This window comes from Cucurbita pepo, chromosome LG08, assembly GCF_002806865.2.
Source record: "Cucurbita pepo subsp. pepo cultivar mu-cu-16 chromosome LG08, ASM280686v2, whole genome shotgun sequence".
NCBI lineage: Eukaryota > Viridiplantae > Streptophyta > Magnoliopsida > Cucurbitales > Cucurbitaceae > Cucurbita > Cucurbita pepo.
The window spans coordinates 5209317-5223469 of record NC_036645.1 but is presented as its reverse complement, the minus strand read 5'-3'; the positions used below and the strand labels follow the sequence as shown (position 1 = coordinate 5223469).

General features: G+C 39.7%; 2 protein-coding genes across 2 annotated transcripts in view; one reads left to right on the top strand and one right to left on the bottom strand.

Moving 5' to 3' along the window:
- The window catches only part of LOC111799648 (50S ribosomal protein L25), a 2824-nt gene extending 2037 nt beyond the window's left edge, over positions 1 to 787 (top strand). The window contains exon 3 of the mRNA XM_023683074.1: positions 243 to 787. Within this exon, the coding sequence (XP_023538842.1) occupies positions 243 to 466 (224 nt within the window). The 3' untranslated portion in view covers positions 467 to 787. The remainder of the gene's footprint in view (positions 1 to 242) is intronic.
- An 899-nt stretch (positions 788 to 1686) lies between these two features.
- LOC111801212 (cation/calcium exchanger 2-like) lies at positions 1687 to 5581 on the bottom strand. Its single transcript, XM_023685234.1, has 2 exons — positions 5130 to 5581; positions 1687 to 3438 (listed from the first exon to the last, which is right to left on the bottom strand). The coding sequence occupies exons 1-2, from the start codon at positions 5224 to 5226 to the stop codon at positions 1838 to 1840; spliced, it is 1698 nt and encodes a 565-aa protein (XP_023541002.1). The 5' UTR covers positions 5227 to 5581; the 3' UTR covers positions 1687 to 1837.
- Between the last annotated feature and the right edge of the window lie 8572 nt (positions 5582 to 14153).

Below are 14153 nucleotides of genomic sequence, written 5' to 3'. Positions count from 1 at the left end.
TTTTGTAGGGCATTTTTGTTTGTACTCCTTTTCTCATTACAAAAAATTCAGAAAAGGAAGTACTTGCATCTTGTTTCTGCATTCGTACTTTCTGAAAAGTTTCTGGTTTTCTTAAAAATGTTCTGGCATTCCTACGAAAAAATTGCGGGCGTCGATCCTGATTATGTTATCTTCAAAGGAGAGAACAATTATATTCTTACTCCTTTAGTGAACATTTTTCTAATGTTTGAAAAATTCTACAGGATCTTATTTGAATACAATTAAGAGGACAGTTAAATACCTTTGCCCTGCTGATATTGTTCCTCCATATATCGATGTCGATCTTAGCGAGTTAGATGTTGGGCAAAAGTTGGTTACGGGTGACCTCAAGGTTCATCCTGCGTTAAAGCTTCTTCGGTCAAAGGACGAGCCTGTTTGTAAGATTGCAGGAGCCCGAGCTTCCGATCAACAAAAGAAATCAAAGTAACTCTGGACTATCAATATCTTAGTTGCTTGGACATTAAAGCTTCTTCTGTTAAAGAAGACGATGTTTGTAAGATTATGGGATCCAGGATTTCATGATCAGTCAAGAAATCTTAATAAATCCCTCCAGATTTTGGTCACCATCGGTTTTAATTTTTTTCTCCCAATACTTCAGAAAGCAATGTACGTTGTTTGTTGTTGGTTCACTAGCATTTATTTGATCTCTCTGTTCACGGAATGCTTGAACTCTGATGAGCAAGAATATTATGATAACTTTTTAGAGGGAGTTTTTAGCTTAATTGGAGGAGGCATTTGTAACATATTATACATTATCTCCTTGAAATTGGTTTCCCGTTGCATTGGATAATGTTATTCAAGGGGCAAATGTTATTGGTTCCTAAATTTTAAAGACCACTTTTAGTAAGTTTTGTGGGTTTTTAAAATCAAACAATGTAGTCAATGGTCTTTGTTTGGGCGTCCCAATCAACTCGGCTTAACCGTGGCTTTTCATCCATGGAAGATATTGGGAGGATTCATGATTAAATCAATTTTTTTTTTTATATTTTCTTTTCGTTTTTTCGAATCAATTTGGATGATATTGATAAATTCTTGCGAGAAAGAGAGAGGACCTAATTTTGCATAAACTATTAGCTTAGTGCTTGATTTTCACCTATGACTCTTCACTAAGAACAAGAACAAGAACCGTTCAGTAGTCGATAGAGAATAGCTGCATCTCGTTCATTCTTTTCCGTTGCCCTAATTTTTCTATAGATTCGTGAATTTTCTTTGGAATTAGATTCTAAGTTTTTGATACGTTAACCTAAAAAAGATTTCTCACTCCTTCTATGAAGAAGCTCATAGGAAATTTATACTGGGTCTGGACTTATATGCACCAAGAGAGAGGAGTTAATCCTAAATATCCTAGAAACGAGATATGAAATTTAAACTGTCTATATGCTCGTAAAAACCTAGTAGACCTCCACGGCATGCAAGAATGACCAAGGTAGCTCTCCAAGCTATTAGCAATGTGAACGGTGTTATCAGGGTCTTCATTACCCTTTCCACTTTCGTACCTCCATTTTTTAGATAGGCATAAACCGATTAGGGAAATACATTGAGACAACTAGGTGCCTCAACCTTTGGAAAATGGTCTGGTCTCCTAAACAAGACCTCTTTGCTAAAAACCCGTCCTAACAACATAGTTACCATAATTGTATTCAAATATACATACAATACAATGCAAATCTAGCTTCATTGATTCGAATTCTAATCAAAGTTAAAACTATTACAAAAAAAACGACTAATTAATTTACCTAACTAACTAATTAGATTGTTTCTGTTTTGTGGTAGTAAGAGTTGAGTGTCAAAAATGGTTCTAATGGGAAGACCCAAGAGCTTGCAACACTCTTAAGAGCAAAGAGGTCAAATAGATAGCCAGAAGGCCTCCTCCCAACACTGCATCAACCCTCATCTCTCTCCTTGGCAAACTTACAAGCGCCCATAGCAGCCCTCCTACCAACAGCCCCAATGTCTCCATCACGTAAGGGTCAGCCGGGATGGCCACCGGCTCAGGATACTTCTTCCATGAAGCGCTGACAAGGGACATCCCAAGGCCGAACAGCGTACTGAAGATGGGGCCGGCGTAGCAGCCGGAGATGGCTATTTGGGCGCCTCGCTGCCCGCCGTTCAAGGACACGGTCACATTGGAAACTAAATCCCCAAGAGAGTTTCCCCAAGCCAGGAAGGTCAGTCCTAGAATTGAAGGGCTTATGCCCATTATGTAGCCAAGTGAAACCAATAGCCCTACCAGTTCCTGAGCTATAATATAACTCCATGTTAAACTCATGGTGAACCCAGCTGCAAGCCATGGGAACAGCCACTTCTTTGGTGGGCTTGAATTCTCAGTTGTCACAAATGCAACAATTCCAAAACTAACTCCGACCAGCAAGGCGACGATGCAGATGATTACGTTCGACCGAGACATATCGATCTGGTGGTGAAATGCCCATAGAAAAGCTAAGAGAATGGGAGCTAATGTCACTGAAGCAACTGCATACAGTCTACACCAGTTTTCTTCAGCAATAGTGGGAATTGTCAGCCTTCTAGGCAAGTAAAGAGGAATCTCAAGAAGGCGAAGGAAAAAAACACAAGAAGGCGAAAAACTAGGACAAAAACAGACATCGTATACGTCGATTCTAACACCGTCGTCGTTGTCGTCATCGTCATTTTGGCCCTCAGACTCATCCTTTGGTGGCTCTTTCAAAAGGGGTTGGAAAATATCCCTCCTCAAACTCAGCCATTGGGCATGGGAGACATAAACAACCAAAACATAAACAAGATACATGGAAGAAAAGGCAAGGGAACCCCACAGATTGATATGTCCATGAAGCAATATAAAAAAAACAGACAAAAGAACCAAGAGGAAGAACAAAACATCTCTAATGAAGGCAACCCTATTAACCTTAATCCGTCGAAAACGCAGCAAAATGCTTATGATTCCGACAACGACGCAGGTAACAAACGAGGCTCCACCAAGAACAGTATTCAAGCCAATATCAGTAGTTCCATCTCCCATGAAAGCAACAAGGCTGGAAAAAACATCAGGTGCGCCATTACCCAAAGAAAGCAGAGTAACACCAGCAATTGTTGGGGATAGATTCAACAATTTCGACAAACTCTCAAGGGAAGAGCAAAAGTATTCAGAAGCAGTGTTACCCAAAAGATAGAACAACACAAGAAGCCACAGAAACAACAGAGTATAGCCCAGAATGCTAAAACTTCCATACTGACAATAGAAAACATAAAGATAATCTATATAGCCTTGGGTGTTACAAGGGTTGTTGGATTTAAGAACAGAGCACTTAGCTTCAAAGTCAGGTAGACCAATAAAATTCCGGCAATCTTCCTGAGCAGTGCCATGGAGTTTTCTGAAGCTCTTGTTAAGAACACGGAATTGGGTTTCTTCTGGATAGTGAAATCGAATCGCTAAAAAAGCACAAGCCAGTGAGAGAAACGAGAGATTCAAGAAAATAACAAAACCCTTCTGTTTGAAGAGAGAAACTAAGAAACCCATTACGGAAAACCAATCAACAAGCTCTGTTTCTCTCTCTATCTGTCTCAAGAACAGAGAAAATGAGGATGGTTCATGATTCCTGGATCAGGGAAGCGAGCAATTGGCAGATACTTGAAGAAGACGACAAAATTCTTCGCCAAAATCAAAGAAGGGAAGATTCCAGTCCAGAGATGTGGATGGTTTTGTCGTCTAAACCAGAACGAAAGCGTAATGGAATTGAATAGACGGAGCTGCTTAATCCATAGGCGGAACAGTTTGTGGTGTTGATTTCGGAAAAGAAAAGGGTTAGCAGAAGAAATCAAAAGGGGCAGGTGAGAAGCAACAAAAAGAGTGAGAGGAGGGAATTGAAAACGGAGACGAAGCCATTGGCAAGAACCCACTTGTCAGACGTTCGGATACCACTTGTCGTCGCCTGATTGGGGGTTTAGGACTACGCGTTTCATACGCACAAAACCATGATTTTTAAAATTTGTTTGTTTTGTACAATAAATTTTATTTTTGAATCCAAAATAAAAATTTAAAAACAAAAACAACTTTTCTATAAGATAAGAAAACTTTTATGGAAATGTAGATACTATGAGTGGTTTGATTGAAAATTTATAACCCAAGATGTTTGGAAATAAGATCTTCGAAAATATAATATCAATTAATCATCGGAATGTTATTAGAATTTCATTTAAATAAATCATATTTTTGTTTGGCTTCATGACTACTTTTATGATAACTATGACATAAATAACTATCAACATTTTGTAGATAGAAAGGGTAGTAATATTGTTACTTGGTTGTTTGATCCAACAACATGTACCACCAAGATGATAATTATGGATGAATTATCAATTAAATTCATAGAGAATGAAACTAGAATAATCATTGCTAAAGAGGAAGAGAAAAGAGTTTTTAATCTGTCATTTCGGAGGGGTTTGTTTTACCACTTTGATACATGGATTTGGTTGCAAAACATTCACGGTATGGTAATCACTACACTTTGTTGATTCATAATTGAGTTTGCATGAAAGAGTTATCAACTTTTGTACGATAAGGGAGACTACAGAAAAGATTATTCAGAATTGTTTATTGGAATGGGGGCTCAATAAGTTTTTTTTTTCTTTCACGGTTGATAATGCAAGTTTTAGTGATAAATATATTTCGTATATTATGAGAAGGCTTAGAAGTTAGAATTTACTCGTTCCAGAAATATTACACATGAAGTGTTATGCCACGTAATTAACTTGATGGTGGAAAAGGGATTCAAGAAATGCATGACTCTATTTCTAATGTTCCTAAGGTAGTGAGGTATGTTAGATCATCCTCGAAGAGATTGGCAAAATTAAAGATTTTGTTCAACAATAAAAATTGAATGTAAAACACTTAATTGTTTTGATGTGGTAACTCCATGGAATTCAACTTATTTTATGTTTGATCATACCTTGAAATTTGAAAAAGCCGAAATGTATTAGAGGAAGAAATTAAACTATCTTGAATACTTTTGTAATGACTTAGGCCCACCGCTAGCAGATATTGTCCTCTTTCGGCTTTCCCTTTCGAGCTTCCCCTCAAGGCTTTAGAACGCANGTTTCTTCTGGATAGTGAAATCGAATCGCTAAAAAAGCACAAGCCAGTGAGAGAAACGAGAGATTCAAGAAAATAACAAAACCCTTCTGTTTGAAGAGAGAAACTAAGAAACCCATTACGGAAAACCAATCAACAAGCTCTGTTTCTCTCTCTATCTGTCTCAAGAACAGAGAAAATGAGGATGGTTCATGATTCCTGGATCAGGGAAGCGAGCAATTGGCAGATACTTGAAGAAGACGACAAAATTCTTCGCCAAAATCAAAGAAGGGAAGATTCCAGTCCAGAGATGTGGATGGTTTTGTCGTCTAAACCAGAACGAAAGCGTAATGGAATTGAATAGACGGAGCTGCTTAATCCATAGGCGGAACAGTTTGTGGTGTTGATTTCGGAAAAGAAAAGGGTTAGCAGAAGAAATCAAAAGGGGCAGGTGAGAAGCAACAAAAAGAGTGAGAGGAGGGAATTGAAAACGGAGACGAAGCCATTGGCAAGAACCCACTTGTCAGACGTTCGGATACCACTTGTCGTCGCCTGATTGGGGGTTTAGGACTACGCGTTTCATACGCACAAAACCATGATTTTTAAAATTTGTTTGTTTTGTACAATAAATTTTATTTTTGAATCCAAAATAAAAATTTAAAAACAAAAACAACTTTTCTATAAGATAAGAAAACTTTTATGGAAATGTAGATACTATGAGTGGTTTGATTGAAAATTTATAACCCAAGATGTTTGGAAATAAGATCTTCGAAAATATAATATCAATTAATCATCGGAATGTTATTAGAATTTCATTTAAATAAATCATATTTTTGTTTGGCTTCATGACTACTTTTATGATAACTATGACATAAATAACTATCAACATTTTGTAGATAGAAAGGGTAGTAATATTGTTACTTGGTTGTTTGATCCAACAACATGTACCACCAAGATGATAATTATGGATGAATTATCAATTAAATTCATAGAGAATGAAACTAGAATAATCATTGCTAAAGAGGAAGAGAAAAGAGTTTTTAATCTGTCATTTCGGAGGGGTTTGTTTTACCACTTTGATACATGGATTTGGTTGCAAAACATTCACGGTATGGTAATCACTACACTTTGTTGATTCATAATTGAGTTTGCATGAAAGAGTTATCAACTTTTGTACGATAAGGGAGACTACAGAAAAGATTATTCAGAATTGTTTATTGGAATGGGGGCTCAATAAGTTTTTTTTTTCTTTCACGGTTGATAATGCAAGTTTTAGTGATAAATATATTTCGTATATTATGAGAAGGCTTAGAAGTTAGAATTTACTCGTTCCAGAAATATTACACATGAAGTGTTATGCCACGTAATTAACTTGATGGTGGAAAAGGGATTCAAGAAATGCATGACTCTATTTCTAATGTTCCTAAGGTAGTGAGGTATGTTAGATCATCCTCGAAGAGATTGGCAAAATTAAAGATTTTGTTCAACAATAAAAATTGAATGTAAAACACTTAATTGTTTTGATGTGGTAACTCCATGGAATTCAACTTATTTTATGTTTGATCATACCTTGAAATTTGAAAAAGCCGAAATGTATTAGAGGAAGAAATTAAACTATCTTGAATACTTTTGTAATGACTTAGGCCCACCGCTAGCAGATATTGTCCTCTTTCGGCTTTCCCTTTCGAGCTTCCCCTCAAGGCTTTAGAACGCATTTGTGATGGTGTTAATATAACACATGCGGAAGCAATTTGGATCTTAGGCACTTTTAGAATATCAATTATAGTAAATAACTAGCATGTTTATAAGTATTAAAACTTAATGAGTTTGAATACTAACCTTTTGTAGTTCAAATTCATTTTTCCTCACGAACCGGTTTCGAACCACCACTAGTGTCTTCTCCACTATCCTCCGGCCTTTTGTAGTTCAAATTTCTTTTTCCTCACGAACCGGTTTCGAACCACCACTAGTGTCTTCTCCACTATCCTCCGGCCTTAGAACGGGATTATGGAATCCGGTGAGTGACTTAACTTGGGAGGGATTTTGTATATATGAAGAGAGTGTTTGTGAGAGGTTTTTCTCAAGGTTTTTCACCAAGGGAAAGACCTTCCATGTACCATCATCACTGTATTTATAGAATTATGTTTGCATGTTCATGCAAATTTGAGATCACCAAATTTTGACACTCAAAATTCCAATCAAATGTTTGAGATTATGTGGCAAGCATGCAAGTTTGAGTTCGCCAAAGTCTGACACTCAAAATTCCACTAAAATTTGTGGGGTTTATTTGGCAAGCATGCAAGTTTGGTTAAACCAAATTTTGACAATTCAAAATTCCACTGACATAAAATTCCACTGACATGAATTTTTCCATTAAATGAAGTCAACTTTCTTAATTCAACAATTAATTTCAAATTAAAGTAATATTAAATCATTAATTAAACTATTTAATTAATATTTAATATTAATTCAAATGTCAATCCCAATAAATTTCAACACATATTTGATTAAGATAATTAAATCTTATTTAAATATCTTAGATTCTCTCTTTTTGTTTAATTCGTAAATAAAACAAAAATACGGTTAAATATATCGTATATATGTAGCGCATATTCCCTAATTTGAATTCGAACGCTTTGAACTCACTCGTCACACTGTTCTATGGTTTAGTCCAATATGAGCTAGCAGAGGGACCTAATGGACCTATAGATATTGGGCTCCAACGATCCAAGATTAACCGGTTAAACTCATTAACCTTGTTAACCAATATTCGTTAACTACTAGAACACTCCACTATAGCCTAGTAGTTGCACTCCCCTCACTATAGATATATTTCTGTCCATTTGATATAACCATGATTAGTAAGTCGATCCTTCACAGGTTGTTCGTAACTAGAGCTGGGTCAATTTACCGTTTTACCCCTAAAGTTACTTCTTGTTCCTTATGTCTCACTGATCCTCTAATGAACAATTGGTTTGTGGTCCAACCAGTAAACCGAATCCCTCTCAGGCCAATGAGAGGGTGGGGCCCCTTGTTCAAGACCTGGAGTCAGTGCTTAAGGGAACTACCTTTCTTCTATCCCTAAAAGTGGGTAGGAGTGAATTCCGTCTTGCACCCCACGTCCCCAGCCATTCACCCAGTCTTACCCCTGAAATGGGAGGCCTGTTGAGTCGGCGAACTAGAGCCACTCTCACCCATGCAAATCTAAGGATAATTCCGAATAAACAGGAGTTCATGGTTAGCTCAGGATTAAAACCGAGTTACCTAGGTTATCGAATGAAAAGAAAATCAGTCTCAACAGTAAACGACTTTATAAAGTGAGAGTGGTTTTCTTCATGGTCCGATCTTATGCAATACTCATTGCATAGGACGCCCCCACTCACATGTCTCCACATGCACAATTTAGTGATCGCATTGTTTATATCATATACAAAAGTGGGCCGCATCCATAGTGTCCCCAGAATAAGGTACTCAGCCTTATCCTTATACTATAGATCATTTTGACTATATACTTGAACTTGATCCACTCTTATGTCTCTACATATAGTTCAAGTAATCATATTATAGCTAGAGTGTTCTTAGTTTATTGGATTTAGATTAATGATCGTAAAATTCATTTTATTCAATAACAATCTTTACTGAATAAACAACAATAATAACTTTATTAAAAATAGAATATGTTTTTGTTTACCAACTATGAGTTTTAGAACATAAAACCCAACAATCTGGTAGGGGAAGGTTTCCACACCCTTATAAATATATAAGTGTTTTGTTCTCCTCTCCAACCAATGTGGGACATCACAATCCACCCCCCTTCGAGGCCAGTGTCCTCGCTGGCACTCGTTCCTTTATCCAATTGATGTGGGACCCCTCCAAATCCACATCATAATCCACCCCCCTTTCAAGTGCCAGCAATTGCTGGCACTCGTTCCTTTCTCCAATCGATGTGGGACCCCTCCAAATCCACCCTCCTTTGGGGCCTAGCGTTCTTACTGACACATCGCCTCGTGTCTACCTCCTTCGGGGAAGAGCGGAAGGCTAGCACATCGTCCGGTGTCTGGCTCAGATACCATTAGTAACGACCCGACTTATCCTTTAAGTAACGGTCAGGGTCGTTACCAAAAATAATTTGATTTATTTAAAAATTAATGAAAACTATGCAAAAATGATAATTTATTAAAATCAAATGCGGGCACCTTTAAAAGGTTAAAAACATGCAACCTAAAATGTTCAAACAACTTAAGAAATTAAAATAAAAAAGGTAATCTGGTGTCACCCCTAGTCCCCATAAACTAGGCATCCAGAGGCATAATTTAAATAAACAAACAAAAGTTAGGAAACTTTTATCCAACAAAATAAAACTCCAAAAAAACATGAAATCCTTAAGTCGCCCCATGACTAACTTTGGCATTCCACTCGTCACCTCCGTGTCACAGCGTCGCCTTAAAACCATTTTAAAAATAGGGTGAGTATTAAAATACTCAGTAAGGAACTCCCCTGTTGGGGTCAGATAGGAGAATCGTCACAAGGCGATCAACCAAAATTGAGGACCCTAGTGGTTAATCACCCAAAGCACGCAGCGGGGGATTATTGCTACAAGAAATCAACGCCCGCCTTTACTCCTTAAAATGATTATCTCTGGCTGGTTACCCGAAACACACAACGTTTAACCATTACCATGAGGAAATCAACATCCCTTCTTATTTCCTCAAAATGACTATCGACGGCTGGTTACACGAAACACATAGCGTGTAACCCTTGCCTTGATAGTCATTTTCTACAATTATTACCGAAGGTGACTATTAGTGGCTAGTTACCCGTAACACACCGCCGTAACTATTACCACAATTCCTTTAACCATCGCCACCAACCAACACAGTATGCATGCAATAGGTCCCACGCATACTGTGTCATACAACTCACATCAAACCCAATCACCAAATACCACTAAACACAATCAACAGTTTATACCGTGTTTAACAATCATCAATATTTATCGCCCACCAACCAATTACACAGCACGCTTACACAGCCCACAACACACACACAACAATCAGGTTACACCGCACACAACAATCAAGTTACACCGCACACAACAATCAGGTTACACCGCACACAACAATCAGGTTACACCGCACACAACATTCAGGTTACACCGCACTCAAAAATCAGGTTACAACACACACAACAATCAGGTTACACCGCACACAACAATCAAGTTACACCGCACACAACAATCAGGTTACACCGCACACAACAATCAGGTTACACCGCACACAACAATCAGGTTACACCGCACACAACAATCAGGTTACACCGCACACAACAATCAGGTTACACCGCACACAACAATCAGGTTACACCGCACACAACAATCAGGTTACACCGCACACAACAATCAGGTTACACCGCACACAACAATCAGGTTACACCGCACACAACAATCAGGTTACACCGCACACAACAATCAGGTTACACCGCACACAACAATCAGGTTACACCGCACACAACAATCAGGTTACACCGCACACAACAATCAGGTTACACCGCACACAACAATCAGGTTACACCGCACACAACAATCAGGTTACACCGCACACAACAATCAGGTTACACCGCACACAACAATCAGGTTACACCGCACACAACAATCAGGTTACACCGCACACAACAATCAGGTTACACCGCACACAACAATCAGGTTACACCGCACACAACAATCAGGTTACACCGCACACAACAATCAGGTTACACCGCACACAACAATCAGGTTACACCGCACACAACAATCAGGTTACACCGCACACAACAATCAGGTTACACCGCACACAGCCATATGACAAATCTATTCGACCCTTTTTAAAAAACAAAACGTTTAGTTTCAACAGGAAGGTCCCTTACGTGGAGAGCTCCTTTCCTAACCGTTCCTACAGCTATTGGTTCACTCTAACTTAGATCGAGCCTGCTATCCACGAAGAGGTTGGTTCCAATCCTATTTATCCCGCGAGGAAACAACATTGTATTTTTGCTGCGTTTAATCCTCTAAATGTCAGTTATGGCGATGATGATGGTGTTCACTCGCCGCGACGATGTGGGTGCTGGGTGGTAGTTTTTTTATGTGTGGAGTGGCGCGGGGTGATGTGGGAAATAGTCGGCGGTGGGACGGCATGAACATTGGGTGGCAGCGACTTAAGGAAGAAAATGACATAGAAAGAAGGGAAGGCGGCGGTCAGAATAAGGAAGAAGATGACAGAAGGAAGGGTGGCGGTCGGCTTAGGGTGGCTGACTTGCCTCTGGCTTGCAAAAACTAAAGAGGTTGGCTGTTGGCTAAGGGTTTGGCTCAAATGGCTGAACCCTAGGTCTTATTTTTATAATTATTATTTTGTATTGGGCCATGGGCCCAAAAATGGGCCTTAGTAAAGCCCAAAGGAGTCAATATCTGCTAGCGGTGGGTCTGGGTCGTTACAAATGGTATCAGAGCCAAGTTATGGGATTCTGTAGACTGCTTACATCGTAAGCTAAAGAGTCGCCCATGACTGAACGACAACCCTCGTCACTTCCAGATACGCTTGGCCATAAAGTGGAGGAATATGTATTGTTGAATATTGAAATTATGTTGGTTATCATGGGTGATTTTTTGTATGCTTGTAAGTCAAAATTGGTGGATAATGTATGTTGCATAATGTACGAATATGTCTCGTCGAATATTGATATTTTGATTGGCTATCATGGGTGATTTTAAGCATGTTTGTAAGTCAAAAGTAGTGGATAATGCATGTTGCATAATATGTGAATATGTAGTGTCGAATATTGATATTTTGATTGACAATCATGTGTGGTTTTATGTACTCGTAAGTCATAAAGTAGTGGATAATACACGTTGCATAATACCCGGATGAAAAATGAAATTTTACGAGGTAATTAGTTGTTGATTAGGAACGAAACAAGGAAAAGGATGTCTGGCCAAGTAACAAATTGGGGAGGTAAATGTGCTCGAAGCGAGTCGGCAAGGGTACAAGAGAACCCATCTTTAGAGGCCCCACTTCAATGTCAGTAAATGCAAACCCAAATTCGGGAATAGGAGTTTTCCCATCTGATCCACCTAGGGCAAACCTTGATGCTCCAGAAGTACCTAATATGACCTCGAATGATGGGAATGATGCAATCCATGGCACAAACAATTGGGCCATTGGCACAACTGATCTCGACCTTAGTACAAAGTGCCAAGTAGACGACCCATCACAACCGAGGGGACGCCGACGCGATAGAAGAAAGAAAGTATTTTCGAGCTTTCAAACATTGGGACCCCGAAGTATTCGAGGGAAAATCCAAGGACCCTGTCATAGTTGAATTATGGTTGTCAGCTATTGATGAAATTTTTCGACGCATGAAGTGTCCGGAGGAGCATAGGCTGAGTTGCGTGACTTACTTGTTACGCGAAGATGCTAAAATGTGGTGGCAATCAGCCTCCCGGGCGATTGCTGAGAACGAAGATGATATCACCTGGACGCAGTTTAGAGTAGTGTTCCTCCGAAAATACTTCAAACCGATGGTGCGATATAAGAAGCAACATGAATTCCTAAGCATAGAGCAAGGAAACAGGTCAGTAGAGAAGTATGAACAAGAGTTCACCCGCCTGTCCCGTTTGCCCCAGTAATGGTCTCAACAGAAGAGCTGAAAGTAGAATGTTTTGTTATGGGCTTGAGGCCCAATGTCTGAGGGGCGGTGTCAGCTCACCTTCCACCTGATTGTGCAACAACACTCCGACTTGCCGAGACGCTCAACAATAGGGAGTATCCGACCGAAGACACCCAAACCCACTTAAACTCGATGGTTGACCAGAAGAGAAAGAGAGAACATATGTCATCTACCTCCTCAAAGGTACCTTGGCACCTGACCAAGACAAATTTAAACCAAGAGCGTAGGCAACCAAAGGCTCACCCACAGAACATGCCACGTGACAGACCACGTTGCACGAATTGTGGGAGACGTCACCCAGGACAGTGCAGGTTTAAGAATAGGGTATGTTTCAACTATCACCAAGAAGGCCACCTTGTCGCGCATTGCACCCAAGAGAGAGCAACTAGTACCAATAGACCCCCTGGTAACCAACCGACCTCAAACCCGAGGCCAGCTCCACAGCAAGGTCGAATATATGCTACCGCTCGCTAGGAGGCAAAAAACTCCAACACGACAGTCACAGGTACGGTTTGTATTCTTGGGCAGTATGAATGGGTCTTGTTTGATTATGGGTCAACCCACTCCTTTATCTCTACTCACCTTCGAAAACATGCAAGAGTAGAAGTTGAACCGCCAAGGTACGGGTTGTCTGTGGGTACCCCGACAGGGGTAAGTATGGAAGCCTTCGAGAGAGTAAAGGACTGTCAGTTGTTTGTGTTGAACCACACGATGGATTTGACGCTGATAGTCCTAGATATAACCAATTTTGACGTCATCTCAGAGATGAAGTGGTTAGCTAAAAACCATGCATCCATTGATTGCTTCAATAAGAAAGTTGTGTTTTGAACCCCTGGTTAGCCAAGCTTCATATTCAAGGGGACCCGGGTAGAAATGATCCTGAAGATAATCACGACATTAAAAGCAAGGAGGATGTTATCCTAGGGTGCTTGGGGGATATTAGCTCATGTGGTGGAATTAGGGCGAAACAAGGCGAGCATTAACTTAGTGCCAATATCGAGAGAATTCACCGATGTGTTCCCAGAAGATCTCCCCAACCTACCCCCGGAGCGGGAGGTGGAATTCGAAATTGTACTTGAGACAGGAACAAACCCTATTTCAAGATCCCCGTACAAAATGGCCCCTACTGAACTGAAAGAACTAAAGTTGCAGCTCCAAGAGCTACTGGACAAAGGCTTTATACGTCCAAGTGTGTCCTCTTGGGGAGCCCCAATGATATTTGTTAAAAAGAAGGACGACTCTATGCGCTTATACATGGACTATCGGGATCTTAACAAAGTGACAATTAAGAACAAGTATCCTTTACCCTGGATCGATGACCTGTTCGATCAGTTGCAAGGAGCAGTTGTGTTCTCAAAGATTGACTTAC